Here is a 19,046-nt window from a genome sequence, read left to right on the forward strand (position 1 = left end):
TCAAGCTAGAGAACCTTGAACTCGGGGTGTGTTTCGGGTTCCTTGAAAGATAGAACCAATCGACCCACAATGAAGCGTTGTTTGCGAGTTACTGGCCACAGCCAAGTTGGTCGGGCCGAAAAGAGATATCGATGCGGCGCTTACACAGTACACTGTACTTGGATATTGCAATTGAAGCCGGCGGGTTGTGCTGAGAGTCCGATGGTAAACAATGAACGGATGTCAGTTCTCTTAGGAACTGCTTTCAATGTAATCGAGATATCCGTCGGGTCGGACGATGGCAAATGCTCATGTACCGCCTAGAAGGGCCTGTGTGTGTGGGCGTAGGATGCCTGATCATCTTATTCATCCCCCCGTGTGAAAATAGTTATTGCACATGTTGAAGCCCCTTAGGCGTTCCATCGGCTACTAATGTCTAGAAACTGTTAACGATGAGCCCTGCAAGCAAGAAACACAAGAACCGGGGAAGTTCTCTAGCTCTGATCTTGCTTATGGGGTGTTATTCAAACTCGCCAGGATCTTGGCCTGGCTAGCATAACTTTCCCTCCAGAAGGGCAAGTCGTACCTTGTGATTATTTTACTTCCCTATTGACAAAACAAGTCTTGACTGGGTTATCCAGCGAGACAGGATATTCTCAGATTGACTATTTCGGATTGACTATCTCAGATCATCCATTGGCCATCCACATAATAACGATTTGTTCTGGTTGGTCGAATGGAGGTCATGATCAAGTGACGCACGCCGGGCCTGTCTCACTAGACGGAGTGCTTTATCCTTGTCCGATTCTGAAACACCCCGTCGCAACTCCGGAAGGACTCAACGGTCCTCGAGGGCCGCGTGAATTGCTTCTCATTCCTGCGAACTCTGTGCTTCGTTAGGCATGGAAACATTTACACACTTCTTTGTCTGCGGTCCTTGACTCTTCTGTGTCGTTTAGAAAGGAGGAGCTTTTCTCGACTCGTCTCGACTGCGAATGATGCGGACGATCCCCCGGACCTGATATTAGCCTTAGCAAATGTTGGCTGATGTAAAGCATCTTTTCATGTTTGGTGAAGGGCCTGAGAATTCCCCTGAGCAACTCGTGTGGCCAACAAGGAGGATCCAGACTAGAATGGAACAAATGATAAACAAGGGTATCGTATATACACGGCGCGGCACTAGTGGCTGGCCTAGAACAGAATCCAAAATCTATCCAAAATGCTCTTGCGACCATTCTGGCTTGTGGGAGTCAGGGGACCTCATTCCTGCGCCGCCAGCTGCAACGGCCGCAGCGGCTTCGCCCAGATGGACGGTATTTCGGTCAACATCTGCTGTACCCATCCAATACAGCATAAGAAAGACCAAGACGTGGAGCCCGAGACAATACCCGGCGAAAAGATTCCGCGAAGTTCTTGTGGCAAGAACGATCCTTGTCAGCGAGAAGATGATCCTTTCGGGGAGACTCATACGTTTGTAGGCTCGGGCAGCTTCTCGGCCACGGAAAGCGGCGAAAGGCGAGATGTTGGCTTCGTATTGTGACTTCCACCGGCTTGAAGTGGCATCATCCGAGGTGTAGACGGAAGTGTGTCCAGGGGCTCCCGAGTAAGAAGATGAGGATGTTGTCGTTGGCCCCCGACTGTATGCCGATACGTATCTCGTCTTCTCGTATAGGTTCAGATTGTCCTTTTGAAGCGAGGCAACTTCCTGCCGTAGTGAGTTTACGGTCGCGTATGTTTTGGACAGCTCTTCCTCAAGTTCCTGATTCTTCTGTTTGAAGCGATCCCGTTGAGCTTGGATCATCGGCAGAATGCCAGACCCTCCGCCGACAGCTTCTCCGGCTCGTAGTGATTCCAGAGTATTGGTCCGGGGCTGTGTGTCGTATCCCGAAATAATCGACGATGTAGGGGAGGCTCTTCCTCGCCGCATGGACCCCGTAGGATGACGAGAGACATATGTTCCGGCAACAGACATTCCGGATGACGGAGGGACATTTGTTGCTTCTTCTTGCATTCGAAGCAAATCGTTCTCCAACGTCGAAGACAGTTTTTGCGACCTTTCCAGTTCTGCGTGGGTCCGCGACAATTCTTCTCGAAGATCTTCCAGCTGTCGATGAAGATCTTGATGTGACACTCGGAGTAGAGTCAGCTCATTGCTCAACTTCTTGTTGCGTGCAAGCAAGAGCTGCTCTAATGACTGTTTACTGCCGTTCTCCGCTGCACCATTCAAACCTGATTCATCGGCGTCGTCCTCGTCTCCAATTGACAGCTCAATCGACCTAAGCGTATCGAGTTCTCGCTTGAGATCTTCGTAGTCGGACCATTTACTGACTTTGGCACGCAAGTCTTCATTTTCGCTAGAAAGTTGAGATCGTTGCCTCTCTGCTTGACGAAGTATGCTGTCCCAACCTCGCCTGTCTGTCTCCCTCTCAAATCGGACAGATTCGATTTTCCGCAATAGGGAGGAGTTTTCGGATTGTAGTCGTAAGAATGACGGGTCGTCCTCAATGTCGTTCGTTTGAGGGTTTTGCGATGTGGCACGAGCAAGATCAACACGTAGCTGCTCGTTCCTGGCCTCAATCTCCGCGAGCCGGGCGCTGGTCTTTTCAAGTTCTGAACTCATCATTTCCAACTCCACGGTCGCCGCTTTTGAGGAGGCTGCGTCGGCAGATCCATCTTGAAGTCTCTGGGATACCTCGTAACTCGCTTTCAGCTCTTTCAGTAGGCGGTCTTGATTCTCTATCTTCTCTTCCAGAGCATGTTCTTTGGCAGTCCAGTTGTTTTGCTTCTCCTCCAAGACTTTCTCCCATTTTTCCTCGATTTCCTGTACGTGAGTCCCGGTCCCAGCTTCCGCGTCTCTTCTTGCCTTGCTCTCTTCTTGCAGTTTCCGTTCGGTTCCTTCTAACTGCATGCTTAACGTGTTGACTCGGGATAGTAGTTGCTGATTCTCGGTGGTAAGTTTGGGGACGGTGTCCTCGGAAGCGACAAGCGAATCGACCGAGGCCTCTAATAAAGGAAAAGGATCTGGCGCCTCTGAGAGGGACTGATACAGTTGAAGGAATGCTGACGAGGATGTCTTTCCGTGGCCAGTGATCAAATCAATGAAAGTCTGGTAGGCTACACAGCGTCAGCATTTTATTTTATTTTTTTTGGTTTTATTTTCTCAAGGTCAATAGTCAAAGGACCAACATTTCAGCAAGGCCTTGTATTCCGTCAACTTGGCAGCATCTTCGAGTTTCCGAAAGTCCTTTGTCTTCTGGGCGAGTTCCTTTCGCTCGAGCAACGCATCCCTTTGATGTGCCACGATCTCAGACGCGGTCGAGTCCAATTGCGGCATTAATGAGGAAAGATCAATACCTGGGAAGTCAGAATGCGGGGTCAGCACAAGGGGGGCCAATGTCATAAACATACCACGCCATGCTGCTATTGCCTTCTGAAACTTGTTCTCGCCTTCACCAGGGGACTTTCCTTCGACGACATCGTTCACTAGAGGAAGACGCTCTTCGGGCCTTGGGGCGTTGGTCTCCGACAAAGCCAACGCATCCATGGGACCGGCTTTGCTTGATGGAGGATATTGAATAGCGAATTTCCAAAGATCATAGGATAGACATCGACATTGAGAAAGGACAAACAGTATGACTGAGGACGAATAATACGGGTTGAGGCTACTTGCATCTCCGGAGCTGGCGATGAAATTTGACCCCTGCCCTTTTGGGACAAAGTAGATGCCGCCTTTGGTGAGTAGAATATTTTCTCATGCCAATTCAATTCTCGAAGTATACAGTACTGGAGTTTACCAAGGCCGACCTCGGTCTATAACGTTTGAAGATCAAAAATTAAAATTTCAGCTCCTCTCAGGTTCCTATATTATGGTGTCGCTTTTCAGAAATTGCGCATCATGAATAATGCTCCACGGTAATTGTCCCTCTCAGTTATATGTCCAAATGGCAACGGTACCAAGTCCCACACTCAAGGACCAGGAAACCTGATCCGTGACAATGGAGGACATCTGAAATCGCCTTCTCAGAATGGACGCCTTTGTTCAACATGATCAACGACCAGCCAAAAGACCAAGGCTGTCCCCGCCTGAACCAGGCTCATATGTTCTCCGCAACGTCCTGGACGATATTCCGTTGGCGACTGAGGATGGAAATACACAAGTGTCAATTACTTGTGTAGAATACTGGAGTATGCTCGGTCACCCCTATTGAAAGGTTGACAGACACTCATTACATTTCAGACAACAATTTATATATTGGAACCTCGGCGGCCGAAATTCTCCATCTTGTTTCGATCACCTCCGATCAGGACGACGACAATGCTCCTTCTACATTTATCCTCGCTTCTCGATTGCAACCCAGTGGCCATGCCGCGTCGACAGAATCTCCAACCACCCCGGGTATTCAACAGATCCTCGTCCTTCCCGGACCATTAAAAGCCTGCGTCCTCTGCAATGGAGTCGTATCTTTCTACTCCTTGCCCGAGTGTAGTCCAGCATTTCCTAATAGGGAGCCTACTGGTGTCCAGTGGATCGGGGGCATTGATGAAAACCAGGACAAGGAAAATCCAGAGGGTCCGGTGGTTATGATTGCAAACTCAAGAAGAATCCTGCTTGTCCGCGTCGGTGAGAAGCTGAGACCGATCAAAAATAACATTGAATATCCAGGCTGTCTCCGGTCAAGCAGGCGAGAGACAATTGCATGTGTGGCCGATGACACGAGTTATGCTCTGTTGGATGTTGAACACCAACAGAAGATCCCTCTATTTCCCATTTCCTCACAAGCGTCAGAAGAAGACGACTCCATCAACGAGGGTGGAGGAAGATCCCTTGTTCGCTCTGCTCCTCCCGTTGACTCAGGGGGTCATGGCAGAAGCACCAGCATGGGAAATTTGATCACCCCGACTCAGGGCGGACGAGAGAGCTCTCAAGGATTGCATGTCGAATCCTCAAATAGCGACCAGTTCACATCTCCCACTCCGAATTCGCCATATTTAGACCCCAGTAGCAACGAGACCGAGCGACCCAAGGCTAGGCCTCGTGCTTCCACTGAATCCCTCCCGACGAAGTCGAATGTCAATACTACTGACCAGCAAAGCTTGAAGCGTCTCAGGCCTCACATTCTCTCACCATTTCCAACCGAGTTCATGTTAACTACCGGCACCAGTGAATCGGAACCGGGCGTGGGGATGTTTGTCAATTTGGATGGCGACGTTGTGCGAGGCACCATTGAATTTGAAATTTATCCGGAAGATCTGCTGGTTGACAATTTTTGGACCCCCGAAAACGCGGGTGCGCCTATCGCTGAAGATGAAGGCCAAATTGTTGTCGCTCTGCTCAAGGAGGCCCGAGAAGGCACCACGGAACGGAAGTTGGAAATCCAACCGGTGGAGAACGCGTCTGAGTTGACTCACCCACGCACCCTCGTGGACATTCCGTCCGATACGATGGCGAAACCTTATGGTGGCTTGACACACACATTGAGCACTCATCGTCATTACTTCCAAATTGTCGGGGAGCTTCTGCAACTTGTACCATTATCAATCAACTCCTTGGGAAATCTTCGTGACCATCACGATGACGACCCAAGGACTCAATCCGCGGTGGAACAATTGGAGCAAGAACGAGCCTTGTTCGATAGCCAATCTTTGTCAACTCCAGTAGAGCCTTCTCTTGAACTCGTCAGCAAACGTGCTGCAGAGGAAACGAAACTAGCTGGTCGATTCGGACGAGCGCTTACCCGAAACATCGTGTGGCATGGAAAACAATTGTTAATGATTCTCCAAAATCCTCTGATCTCACAGTTAGAATATCGCCTGAGGCAGCATATGGTTGACAGCCAGCCTGAAAGCGTCAAACCAGGTCAGATCTTTGGTTTTTTGGCCAGCATTCATGGTCGAGAGCCGAAAGACGAGACGGAATTCTTGACGCTGAATTATATTAGACAAAAGGCAAGCCTGATATTGTTTTTACATCTCGAAACTCAATTCTCCGCTGCTTCAAGCCTCGAAGATATGTTCAGAGCGGTCGAAAATACCCTCCACGATGGAGGAATCGATCCCCGGATTGTTCTTCTTTTGGCACCTCCCCTTTCGTCCGAAGTATTATACGGACCGGAAGGTATATGGCTTCATCAGGGAATGGCCGATCTGCTGAGCACCTTTAAACCTCCAATTTCGAATTTCGAGGACGCACCCGTTGAATTTTGGATGATGATCCGACATTTTCTCATGCTATGGCAGGAAAAACGTGGATATGGTAGCATTACGGATGAAAAGAATGTGTTTGATTCTGTCGATGCTGCACTCCTTCATGTTCTACTTCATCTCGATCAAGTTCTCCCGGCGGACAGTCCTGCTCAAAAATCAGTCAGGACCAAATTGAATAACGTGGTCGACCATTGGAAGGGTGATTTCGATCGAGCAACTTTGCTCTTGGAAAGATATGATCGTCTTTTCGTTCTAAGTCGACTTTATCAGAGTAAGAAGCAAGCTCGCGATGTTCTGGGAACCTGGAAGCGAATTATCAATGGAGAAAAAGATGTCGACTACGGGTCCAACGCCGGATACATTGAAGCCCAGCTGAGACGGTATTTGACAGTCATTCGGGACGCCGATCTGGTTCAGGACTATGCTCTGTGGCTTGCTCAGCGCAACCCGGAGCTTGCTGTTCAGATCTTCGCAGATGACAATGCACGTGTCAAATTCAGCCCTCAGCAAGTGGTTCCGCTCCTCAAAGAACAAGCACCCGGAGCGGTCCAACAATATTTGGAGCATTTGGTATTCGGCAAACATCTCGATAAGTACGCCGATGACCTGATCGGATACTATCTTGACTCTGTCCTGACTGTTCTGGAGAAGTCGGCAGCAGCTCGAACATCACTGGCAGAGAGTTATTCAACCTACCGCGCTCTCGAGTCTCCCAAGCCCACGTATCTGGATTTCATCAACCAAAATGCTCCAGCAGAGACATGGTGGCAGTCGCGACTACGTTTGCTCCAGCTTCTGGGTAGTGGTGCATATTCATCGCGCGGCGATGCAAGCAAAGACCTAGCTTATTCGGTCCCAATGGTCTTGGAGCGAATGGCCCCATTTTCCTCCTACCTCGTTTCCGAATCAATCATCCTCGATGCTCGGCAAGGACGACATAAAGAGGCCTTGCGTCTGTTGACCCACGGTCTGGGCGATTTTGACACCGCAACACGATATTGCTACTTTGGCGGTCCGGCACCTGCATACCCCCAGACCATCGACGCCAGTGCATTACCATCAAGGGAAGTGCAGCGAGAGCTTTTTGATTTCCTGTTCCATGAGTTCCTTGTCATCGAAGACGTAGAGGAGCGCCTTGAGCGCACAAGTCACCTTCTCGGCAAGTTCACTACTTTCTTTGATCCGCTTGCGATCCTCCAGGACATCCCGGATGATTGGAGTGTCAGGATGCTGTCGGAATTTCTGCTCAGGGTTTTCCGCGCCGCCACCACCGAAAGGAACCAAGCGGTGATAATCAAGGCGCTGAGCGCGGCGCAGAATCTGCAGAAACAAGTCGAATTCATCGATGTTTGCGAGAAGATGGGTGCACGGTTTGACCGAGGCCAAAGTGCATCTCCGTCAATTGAAGTTGACGGTAACTGATAATTCCATTCCAGGATGAAAACATGATGGTTTAGATAGATAATTCTCGAGGATTGTCGTGTGAGATTAAAATTTATATGCACCAGTGTGGATCAGCGCAAGGACACCGAGGGTATCTCTAAGCCAAAGAAAAATATAGATGTGTCGTCTGCCCTGTTCCCTTGCTTGCTTGCTTGCTCGCTCGCACAACCCTTGGTATCCCAAAAAGTCAACAGTGTCAAAAACAAAAAGAAAAGCACTCCAATCGCTTCGTCAAATCATTCGGCGTTTTTCCCCCTCCCCCTCCCTTTCTTTCTGTCAACAGCATCGACGGCCACCCCTAGAAGGCGGCCGTCGAAACACGTCTTCCCACTCACCTAGATTCGTGAGAATGCCGTTTCGCCCGTGGGCTCTTTTCTTTTGTCCGCGCCTCCTGACTGTGCCGTCATCGATCGTGGTACCGGAGCGAATACTTGACCCGTCCCAAGGACCTCCGCCGTCACCATACTGGATTCCACTGGCCGGGTCGTCCGGGTCGATCTCGCCGAGCTCGATCTTCGTCAGGATGATCGCGGCCAGCCGATTGAAGAGTTCTTCCACGTTCTCCCCGGTCAAGGCTGACACTTCCATCGTCACCGACACGAAAGACTTCGAGGCCCATCGCGATGCGAGGTCTGAGGTGACTTCGCGGCCTTCGGTGGAGGTGGTAGCGGTCCACTTGGACGTATTGAGGGACAAGTTTATCGAATCGCCGCGTGAACGCGTGGTGCCTGCTCCTGTTCCGCCAGAGTCATATGTGAAATAGGACTGTTTACTTGACGCACTAGAGGCTGGCGGCGTAGGATCTTGTTGTTGATGTACCCTCCCGTTCACGTTGATGCCCGGCGGTCTTCCCTCTGCCAGATCAGATTTGTTCCCCGCCAATATCACAGTCAGGTTGGGACTAGCCAGGGCTCTTGCATCGCTCAGAAACGTTGGCAACGCATTGAAACTTGTCAGACTCGCTACATCGTACACCAGTATCGCCCCCGCCGCGCCTCTGTAGTATGATCGACTGACAGATCGAAAGCGCTCCGTGCCCGCGGTATCCCATAATTGCATTTTGATACGACGCCGGTTGGATCCGGAACCGACTTTGACAATCTTGGAGGAAAATTCGACACCGATGGTTTGCGAGGAGAGCACGCGCCATTCTTGTTTGACGAACCGGTGTAGCAGACACGATTTACCTGCGCCCGAGGGACCGAGGAGGACAATCTTGGCCAGGTAGTCATACATACTCCCTAGCTCCTAAAACCATGATTAGTCTTGAGAAACATTGGTACTCACTCATCCCGGTTCGCATGTCATTTGGCATCGGATGCAGACTGCGTACGCACCTGATGCTGATCTGGCACAGAACTGATATCGGACGCGGCGGACGTTCGCCGTGGCCGTGTCATGTTGGCGTTGATTGTGTGCAGGACCGTCTGGCTGTATGTGCAGCAGGAGAGATTTGTCGACGGTCCATAGGAGACAGAATGAGAAAGGCACGCGAGTCGAGATAAGTTCGAGCGATGCCAACGACCAGGGCGCGCGGCTTTGGTTGTGCCGAATGCAGGTTTGGCTCTGCAATCATAAAAGGGACGTATAATTCGGCGGCGCCGGATTTACTTTTCGCCGATGGGCCTTGGGAAAAAGAAATAAAAATTTTCTTCTTACGACAAAGCAACCTGTCTGACATGCTGCGAGGCTATGATGGCGAGAAGAATGTGGCTCCTTCCATGGAGGCCACTCGAATGAGAAGAAAAAAGACGTGCTATCGACTCAGACAGTTGTGGCTGCGGCGAATTGGCTTCCAACTGAATCCAAGACAGACCAGCTTATGTTCTTGAATCTCCAAGATGTCTCCAAAATTGTAATAGACAAGTCTTCTGTGTGGTCCACGACATAGCAGCTACACAGACACAGGTATCAACAAATCTTCGCTGTGCTGGTCTTTCATCGCTCGGACTCGTCCACCAACTTGTTTCATTCCCTTACACCGGCTACCTGTCAAAATCCTGTCCATGAGGCCTCGAGTGGTATTCTTACAAGGGGGCCTTCCTCGTCACCCGTAGCTCTTTCGACCGACCCTTATAGCCTCCGCAGTCGCGCACACCTGCATAGTTACGGCGAATATTCATCGGTTCATCCTTCCTTTTCTTTCGCTTTTAATAACGACGGCGGCGAGAGTAGGAAAATGGGCCTGAAGAGTGGCCAATGGGTTCATGTGCCTTTCTTTCTCGGTTGTTCACGTCATTGACAGATACCGCCGTCAAACTTGGTATCGCTGGGACAGCCTAGCCACCAAATAGAGTTTAGATGCGATCATTGTTTGCCAGATATGGGGGGAATCTGGCTTTTGGCGGGTTCCATGGTTGCCGCGGCCCCGTTTGCCGCTCGCCAGAGTTTTAGGTCACAGATTTTCGGACATTGACAGATTTCGGGGGTCCAATCGCCATGCATGTCGGAGTAAACGACCGGGATGTGGGAAGACAAGTCTGTGGCTCTTTGCGTTCACCGGGTACGTGGTTGGTGACCGTTGGTCACAAAGATCGACAAATATTGAAAGACGTTAAGAGACAAAGCGCTGGCTGGGGGAAGCTCACCCAGACTCTCAGTCTAGGTTTGGCCAGCCTCCTCCGTCACCATCTACGCCGCCGTCGTCGTATAAACGACCTGCACACTCTCTGCCCATTTTATCCTTGCTTTACACTCTACTCGCCGTTGAGGCTCGCAATTATTTCGTGCCCTCTGAAATATTATCACCACTTGAGATCTACCTGGGATCAGCAATAAGCGAAATTACCCGCTCAGCCTTGCCCTCATCCCACCTGCCGACATGCGGACATGAAGATCACAAGTCAACGGCAAGCCAACCTCACAAAATCCGTCACCACCAGAACTCTCCTGCAAGTACATCGTCTTCGAACACTTACTTCTCCGCAAACTCAGATTCATCACCTCCTCCTCCCACCGCCTCCAATGTACAGCACCTCGGCACCACGAGTCAAACGTGTATCACCACCACAAATCCTGCTTGGTGCTATCGATGAAAACAGCGGCAACGTACAGCCTGATGTCCCGTTATCGAGTGACCAAGAGAGCAACCCTATCGCGAAACTTCATGTGTCCTCTGTGAACCGTACGAAGAGAAAACCAACTCTAGCCTCGATCCCAGAGCCTCCAATAAGCGAGTTCGACTTGCTCGTAGGTCCTCACGGTGAGAGATTCTCTGATTTGAGAATGAATCGGAAAATGGAGTATCCAAAGAGCAGAGGAGGCTGGAAGAGATTGATGTGTCTTGAGTGAGTTTCGGTCCATAAGCAGCGTCCCTCATCTTTACACCTGTGTGCGATCGAATGCTCATCAGAGAAACAGCTAGCCTGGGAGTACCTTTCCAGCTCGGACGGGAGACCAAAAGCTTTTTTTTTCCCCTTCTCTCAGAACAAAGGTCAACGGTCATAAGATATATTTGATCCTACAATGTATCTTCGAAAAGGGCACGGTACCAGGAATGACAGGCAATTCTGAACGACAGTATGATGTGGCGATGGCGCCGTACAATATCATGACTCAGCGCAGGTGTTTGGTGCATGAATATGGGGTCAGATTTAAGCAGCTTCAATGGAGTTGAAACTTTTGTCCAGACATTTTCATATTCGCTCTCCACTCGGTCTTTCCTTGCAAATCAAAGGGCGTGCTTATGAACCTTTTTGGAGTATCCGTAGCTAATAGAGTTGTTTCGAGTGTTCTTCTGTATTCTCCGCACCAGTATCATCCCTCACTCAAATCGTGGTTTCAGCTCATGTGACAAACGCATCACATACCTGCAATCATGTTATTGAAATGCTTTATCACTCGAATATATGCGCTGCCGCGGTTCCAGGACTTTGATCTCAGGAAAAATGCCATATTATCACGAAACATATCCATCGCTGAACTGACTTCCCGTCTCTCTTTGCTCGTGTCATACACCCACCCTACCGCACTGAACTTATTCTAGTCTCTCTGCTCTCGGCACGCAAGTACCGGATTCAATGGCTTCATTAATCGTCGCAGCTGGAATTTTGGTGCATAATAAAGTCCACGACAAGAAACAGGCCAAGCGAGAGAAGAAACGCCTGGCATATGAGGCCCGCTACCGCGAACTGGAAGAGGAGTACGCCAGTCACCAAGAAAAATTGCCCCGGCAACGTTCAGTCCGAGAGCACCAATGTGAGCCAAGACACGGAGAGACACTGGGGCCGGAGGAATAGCTTTGAGAGTCGCCAACGAGATAGCGAAGACAATCCTGCATGGTGGGTCGAAGAAGTTGTAAGGGCAAGGTCGAAAGGCTGGGACTCAGGGTGAGTGTGGTGGTCATCAAAATGCGGGCCACGGTGGTTATGGTGTCGACTGTGCAGAAAGTTCGACAGAAACCAGAATGGATATTGATTTCAAGTCTTGGTTGATGAACGACGAGAAGCAGATGAGTTCCACAAGGGAGAAGAGTTATAGAGATTTTCTGCAAGCACGGCCAATCCATGACTCCCTCCTAATGAGTCAAGTTCCAGCCAAGAGATACCAGAATTAGACTAGCTCCTCCCTGAATCCACCTATTCCCTGCCCAGCCCCCACCTCACCTTTTTGTGCTCTACAAATTTTTTGCCTTCTGCCGACTTAACCGAAATCTCAAACAGATTCTCTCGAAATTGATCCTCTTGATGCATCAAACCCGAGGCCTGAATCTTCCTCCTCAGCGGACGGACTTCCCCTTTCGTTCCTGGTCCACTCATCGTCTGTCCTCATCTCCGTTTACTGTATCTCGGCGAGCCTTATGCTTCTCCCCTCACCCATCTCGAGACTCGCACAATGTCCCAGTCGTCAATATTCCTTGACTCAAGCCGTGGTCTCCTCTCTTTCATATTCTACCAGATACTAATGCTTCCCTACATGCCCATTCCTTTGGACCACTGCTTGTCTTCACGCTGTGCCAATCTGCCTTCCCACTGTCCGAACCGGGTCGGACTATGGGCCTTGATGCTCACAATGGAGCCCAGAAGTCGGTGAGCAATATCTTGCCTCCTGCGCGGCATTCTTTACCAGGTGCGACCCCCCTTTTCCTGATGCTCGAATGGTGACCTGTGACCTAATTATTCACAGGAAATCGGTCTACCTTTCCAACCACCGTGCAGATCACGACCTCCGACAATGCCGCCACCAATAAACGTTCGCCGAGTTTGGCGCCCGACGAGGTGCAACTCGGAAGAAGGGACCCGAAAAAGATCATATCATTCAGCTCTTCCGACCCCGAAAGCCCGTACAATTGGCCCAAGAAGAAAAAGCTAAATGTGTTTTTGGCTGGCATAATAACGGTGATCAACAGTACATTGGACTCATCATTACCCAGCGGAGCTATTTCTTTCATGGCCAAACATTTCAATGTCACGGATGAGGTCCAATTACCCCTCCCGATATCGTGTTTCCTTGCTGGTTATGTGGTGGGCCCTACGATTTGCGGTCCTCTGTCAGAAAACAATGGACGGAAACCCGTCATGATTGGATTCTTTTTGCTCGCCACCATTTTCAATATGGCTTGCGCCGTGGCCCCCAACTGGCCAGCCTTGCTCTTCTTCCGCTTCTTGACTGGTGTCGGAGCTTCTGGACCTATAGCAATAGTAGGAGGCCTCTATGCGGATGTCTATGACGACCCCAGAGAGCGTGGAGTTGCAATGGCCTGGTTTATGGTGGCTACCACCGGAGGACCCGTTATAGCACCGGTCATATCGGGTTTCATCGGCGAAAATACCACATGGCGCTGGGTTTTCGGTGTGGGCACTATCTTTGCTGCTGCAACGATTCCACTTATTCTCATGATGCCGGAAACATACACTCCAGTTTTATTGAGTCGCAAGTCCAAGAAGCTTCGCCAAGAAACCGGTGATCCGGACATAATTGCCAGGACCGATCTACAGAAGAAAGACTTCCAGCATGTCATTACGGTCGTCATGACTCGTCCCTACCGAATGCTTTTCCAGGAAGTCATCGTCATGTGTGTCTGTGCATACTGTTCGTTGGCTTATGGAATCTTCTACCTTTATTTTGAGGCATATCCGACCATATTTTACGGCCCAGATTCGGTGTACAAATGGTCATCCGGCATGGCTGGTTTGACATTCCTGCCCATTGGTATTGGCGCTATCTTCGCAGCTCCAATATTTCTGGGATGGGATTCTTATTTAGCCAAGGCACAGAAGCGAAAGGCCAAGTGGGCCGAGAAGGAAGAATATCGACGATTACCTCTGGCGTGCCTTGGTGGGCCACTCTACGTTGTTGCCCTATTCTGGATTGGTTGGAGTGCCAAACCCGACATCCATTGGCTTGTCCCTGTTACTTCGGGTGTTGCCTTTGGAATGGCATTTTTGCTCATCTTCATGGCACTGCTCAACTATCTGACGGATGCGTATGAAATATTTGCCGCCAGTGCGCACGGAATTGCCAGTACATGTCGCAGCATTTTCGGGACCCTTTTGCCATTAGCATCTAGTAGAATGTTTTCTACTTTGGGTATTGCATGGGCGTGCAGTCTCCTTGCTTTCTTGAGCATGGGCATGGCATTGATCCCTTTTGTATTTATCAAGTTTGGAGATCAGATTCGTGAGAACAGCAGGTTTTGCCAACAGTTAAAGGAGATTAAAGCCAAACAAGCTACAGAGAGACAAGGAGAGGAAGACAGGCAGGATCAGGTTACCACAGATGGTGGATTAAGAGATGTGGAAAAGAAAGAGACTATGGATCCTTCATATAAAGAGAGAGCAAATTACGGGGTATCCGACAAGGTATAAGATTTCAACGATATAGAAGCTACGTTTGGGACCTGACGACCCCCCACCAAAAACAAAATATTTGGCAATTGGCACGTTAGAGATATTTTGGGATATACATAGCATGGCGCTTCTTGGAGGTGCATGACTCTTTAATGAAGGTGTTGATTCTTCATGGAAATACGTTCAAATTCTCTTCGAATTCCGGCAATTTGGGTCCATTCAGAAGCAGGAAGACGCAACGCTTTTGTTCCAATCAACTCATGACCTGTTCATCTGGGCCCGTTGCGATGCGAAAGCCGCAAGACTGAGCTTCCGGGCCGCATACCGTGTCGCGTCAAAAAGCCAGTCAAGTATACTCTCATGAACACACCTTGGTTGAGAAAACCTGCACCCAATGCTTCATCGCAGTCAAAAGAATGACACAACAGGGACAAGATACTTAGTGAACAGATCGATTCTCAAATTCGGACCCCAGTTCCTTGATACCAACTCCCTACTACACCTCACAAATTCCCCCCATGGCTTTTGCAACTTGTGATGTATTAAATGCTTTCCCTTTCTATCTACATGTTGCGTTCGTAACGTCCTCTTTATAGACGTTGCGGAAGTCTCGTTGTTGTGCAGAGCAACCATCAGGAATGCCGTTGTCTACGGAAAACTTTCTACCAGTGTTTCAGGGTGGAGCTGTGTATGATAACTCCCTTGTTCGACGGTATCCCGTCGCTTTCGGAACTATTCATTCGAAGTACCCATCTCCTCGAACGTCTTGACGAAGTCCAGAAACCCTGAACTAGCCAGTTGTCGGCCATCCGCATGCAAGTATCGTCATCACACGTTCGTGTCAGCCAAATCTATTTCCCTGCCTCCTACTGCTAAAGAAACGGAGGAAAATGCCTTAGCTGGTGACATATGACGCATCACCTGAAGCTAGAAACGCCATGACTTTCGCGATCTCCTCCGGTTTTGCTCCACGACCCATGGTGATATTCTCCAAAATCCCCATGCACATTGGAATCTCAAGATTGTGTTCGGCGGTGCCTGGTCTCGTCTCGGACGCGGGAAAGGGGAGTCGCACGGTGTCTCTAACATCCGACTGTGAAGAAGGCCATCTTTGACGGGGAGGTTTATAGCCCTGTCATTGTCGATTAGCTTAGTGATGTCTGCAGTGCGCATGAATTTGAATGCCAGCCTTCGTTGTAGGATAGATCATCCAGCGAACAATAAGCTCAGCTGGAAGATTTAAGTGGTCAATATACCTCATAGGATGTCCAGAGAAACATCGTCAGAAGGAGAGACGTGTTTTCTGCCCGAGGCTGTTTGGACAGTTGTTAGTTGAAGTGTTGGTTTGAGATGTTGGACTACTCGTTCATCTCTCCGTCGTTGCTTCTTGCGGGATAGATGTTTGATGACTGACGCCTTTGAGAATGTCCATTCAGTATCTTGGAAAGAATGCAGCATAACTAACGCCTTGAAAACGACGGACATCTGATCTCAGCGTATTGCAGCCAACAACCATGAACCTTTATCTGACTACTCGGACACTGTTGGCTCCGTGTTCTTCATCATGCCTTGAGAAAGGGCTCAGACTTTGGAGGTCCTCCAGCAAAGAGAGGATTCATGTTCTGCCCCATCGTTAGAGCCGTCCCTGAGGTTTCTCCAACTTCTACTCACGACATGGAGGTTCTAGAAGCAGAATGTAAGAACGGTGGCAGAAGGTGAACGATTTTGCAATTCTGCGTCATGTTAGCAAATGCTAGTGTTGTCCGCACGATAGAGGTTACCTAAGCCCCCACTCCAAACCCTAGCAAAATCGCGCAAGTCGAGGTACCAAGATATCATCATTGTCGCTCAATTCGCAACTTGTATAGATTTTCCTGATGTTGTGGAGTCCTATTTGACTCTTTTGAATCCCTCTTGCTACAGCCTTAATAGTCACTTTCTTTGTCGGCGATCTCTGGCGAGCACCCTCAGGGTGCGTTCCACACCTTCGTACGCATCTTGAGTTGTCAAAGCTTTTCCTCTCTCCTGGCGTCAGATTTCTGTTGCTGGTGGAGTCCATCATGCGGCCAACAATCGCATCACCAGGTTCGATTGGTGTCTAGTTAGGTCGCTATGGGACGCGAGTCTCTGTGGATCATAGCTATCCCGAAACATCCCTCAGACGCTGCCTTCCTTTCTTCTGGTCAGAGGCAGTCCGTGTGTTCTCGTCTCATTGCTTTGACAAGAGTTCCAAGTGGACGCTGCGGGCTCAAAGGGTCAGACTCTATACAGACCGGACAGAGTGAACATACATCCTGCAGTTGGATAAAGGTGTCGTAAAGAATATGAATACACAAGGAGGAGCCCTTTATTGTGGCCCTCAGATCACTCAATTTGATCCGTTTGACAACAGCTACATGACGCGCGCGGAGATAGTGCTGGTGTGTCGACCATAAAGCCTATGATCCCGCTTGGGGTTGTAAAATTAAGCGCCGCATTGAATATCGATTACCTAGGGTGCGGAATCTAAATTTCAGGCATCGAAGTGTCGGTCTCCCGATTAGCATTGGTCGGGAAAAAGAAAATTGTAACCTCTTCCGTGCCTGAGGCAATTCCTCCCTGGCTTCGATTTTCATGCGGGAAAGTCTCAATTTCTAAGTAGGACCTGTAAAACGCTTCCAGATATGGATATGTAAACATGAACTATCTGTCTTGAGCGTGTACGCGGCCAAGAACCACGTGGCAGCCCTGGTCAGACGGTCTTTGGTCACGAAAGGGGAGCTCAGAAGGATCACCAAATCCGATCACCTAGAAAAGTGGTAGAGCAAATTTACATTCTTTGATATCGTAATTAGGCCTGTTATCACGATCTGCTTTCCCCGCCGCGGTCGACCAACGTGGGAACTACACGTATTTGTATAAAACGAAAAAGGTACAAGATATAGAAGGTGCAAGATATTCGGTCTCCACAAAAATTTCGCAAGAGGTATTTGAGATCTCTGTGCCACCGCACTCTTTCTCGTCTTCCTAACCACGAATTACCATTCGGAGTGCCACAAAAAATTTGACAAATCGGGTACGAACTCGCGTCACCAACGGAACAAGTCATACCACTCGCAATGTCAGAGTCCGAACTTCAGAAATCCACCCTGACTACGGAAGATTGCGTCTTGGATGTCACCTATACTGGGGGGGGGCTCCAATCTTCTGATACTCATTCCAGGAGGCCATGACACCGGAGGTCCTTTTACGGTACACTACCCGGGTTGGCCAACTTGAATTTAACCTCTCCAACTTCGAATCCGTACACGGTTGCCATTTTTGACCGACGTGGCCATGGAGCCTCCAACCTTACTGCATCAGGCAATATTGTCACCAGTGAGCTGAACCCAGTATAGTCGGCCCGAGATGTTCTGATAATTACGAGGCACTTGGGTTTCGAACGTGCGTCCATCTTTGGTACTTCTGGAGGAGCCATAATCGCGTACCAATTTGCTGTGATGTTCCCTGACGGCTTGTCGCCCATGAAGGGCCCACTTTTGCACTATTGCCTGGACAAGAGGGAGTCAAAGCCGTCGACATGTGTTTGATGTCTATCAGACGTTCAAAACACAGGGCCCGAATAAAGCCATCTTAAAATTCATGAGCATGGCCCAAGGTTGGATGGCATCAGGTTCTGGGAAGGCTCCAGTCGAGGAGCGACCAAAATCCGATATTGGAGCTCGGGCCGGGGTCGGGACCGATCCAGACATGGTCTTCTGGTTTGAGAATGAATATGTTGTCTCCATATTTACACATCCAATTTGCTGGAATTGAAGTCCCACTTGCAAACGCCTTCCAAAAATGTGGCTTGTGCGTGTGTGGCGGGTGAAGCAAGTCAAGATGCTCCGTATGCGAGGACAACATATATCCAGAAAGACATATCAGGCTGTCAGCATCATATCTGGCTAAGGGGGCATTTACTCTATAGAGTGGGTCCGGATGCGTTTGTCAACGCGCTTCTATGCACGTGAGACAAGTTGCAAGGCTGAGGGTTCAGACAGGAGCGACAGAGGGGTTAAGGGAGCAATAAAGAAACACCCCACCCTTCTTGATATGAAAGATTCCTGGGAGGTAAGGGATGACTAGTGGTTGTTCAAGGCAATCGGGTTGTCCCTAATATACCAAGGTAGTAGGTATAGTCGTCTAGTCAACTTGGCGAACTCTCCCGCTTACATAAGCCCGTCGTGGTCCCTGAGCAAGTTTACTTTCGCTGTCGTGGTCTGTGAGCAAGTTTCCAGCGCACATTCTTGACTCTTGGCCACTCTCAACCTCCAATTTATCCACACACGGTCTGTGGGATGTTACGAGAAAACGAGCTTAAGTTTCAAAACGATGTACCTAGGGAAACTTGGGGGGAGGGGTGGTTCCATTGGGGCTTTGGGACCTGTTCAGCTGGCGGGTACGATTGGACAGCCCTAATAATGGCGATCAGATCCACATTACAGGGAACCTGCTCTTCCCAAAACTACTTGCTCACTCTTATTGAGAGTATGAATGAGGGAACATGTGTGGGCTATTATATAATATCCGTCAGATTAACGCGGAAAGTGAAAAAGCGACCCGACACGTGCTGGAAGAGTTTAATCTACCCCAATACCAGACTTTCAGCGT

General features: G+C 49.5%; 5 protein-coding genes across 5 annotated transcripts; 3 read left to right on the forward strand and 2 right to left on the reverse strand.

Annotated features, from left to right (window-relative positions):
- Positions 1 to 1,189: 1,189 nt before the first annotated feature.
- Positions 1,190 to 3,523, reverse strand: Z518_02005 (uncharacterized protein; the record flags this gene model as incomplete). The annotated part of the gene is made up of 3 exons (XM_013419034.1): positions 1,190 to 3,093; positions 3,166 to 3,333; positions 3,388 to 3,523. 3 exons carry the CDS (start codon positions 3,521 to 3,523, stop codon positions 1,190 to 1,192), a joined length of 2,208 nt encoding a protein of 735 aa, XP_013274488.1.
- Positions 3,524 to 4,004: 481 nt separating this feature from the next.
- Z518_02006 (uncharacterized protein) lies at positions 4,005 to 7,605 on the forward strand (the record flags this gene model as incomplete). Its single annotated transcript, XM_013419035.1, has 2 exons — positions 4,005 to 4,164; positions 4,217 to 7,605. 2 exons carry the CDS (start codon positions 4,005 to 4,007, stop codon positions 7,603 to 7,605), a joined length of 3,549 nt encoding a protein of 1,182 aa, XP_013274489.1.
- A 297-nt stretch (positions 7,606 to 7,902) lies between these two features.
- Positions 7,903 to 9,026, reverse strand: Z518_02007 (uncharacterized protein; the record flags this gene model as incomplete). Its single annotated transcript, XM_013419036.1, has 2 exons — positions 7,903 to 8,874; positions 8,964 to 9,026. The coding sequence occupies 2 exons, from the start codon at positions 9,024 to 9,026 to the stop codon at positions 7,903 to 7,905; spliced, it is 1,035 nt and encodes a 344-aa protein (XP_013274490.1).
- A 2,619-nt stretch (positions 9,027 to 11,645) lies between these two features.
- Positions 11,646 to 11,864, forward strand: Z518_02008 (uncharacterized protein; the record flags this gene model as incomplete). Its single annotated transcript, XM_013419037.1, has 1 exon — positions 11,646 to 11,864. The coding sequence occupies one exon, from the start codon at positions 11,646 to 11,648 to the stop codon at positions 11,862 to 11,864; it is 219 nt and encodes a 72-aa protein (XP_013274491.1).
- A 753-nt stretch (positions 11,865 to 12,617) lies between these two features.
- Z518_02009 (uncharacterized protein) lies at positions 12,618 to 14,432 on the forward strand (the record flags this gene model as incomplete). The annotated part of the gene is made up of 2 exons (XM_013419038.1): positions 12,618 to 12,693; positions 12,751 to 14,432. 2 exons carry the CDS (start codon positions 12,618 to 12,620, stop codon positions 14,430 to 14,432), a joined length of 1,758 nt encoding a protein of 585 aa, XP_013274492.1.
- Between the last annotated feature and the right edge of the window lie 4,614 nt (positions 14,433 to 19,046).

Source organism: Rhinocladiella mackenziei (genome assembly GCF_000835555.1).
Source record: "Rhinocladiella mackenziei CBS 650.93 unplaced genomic scaffold supercont1.2, whole genome shotgun sequence".
In the NCBI taxonomy this organism is placed as follows: Eukaryota; Fungi; Ascomycota; class Eurotiomycetes; order Chaetothyriales; family Herpotrichiellaceae; genus Rhinocladiella; species Rhinocladiella mackenziei.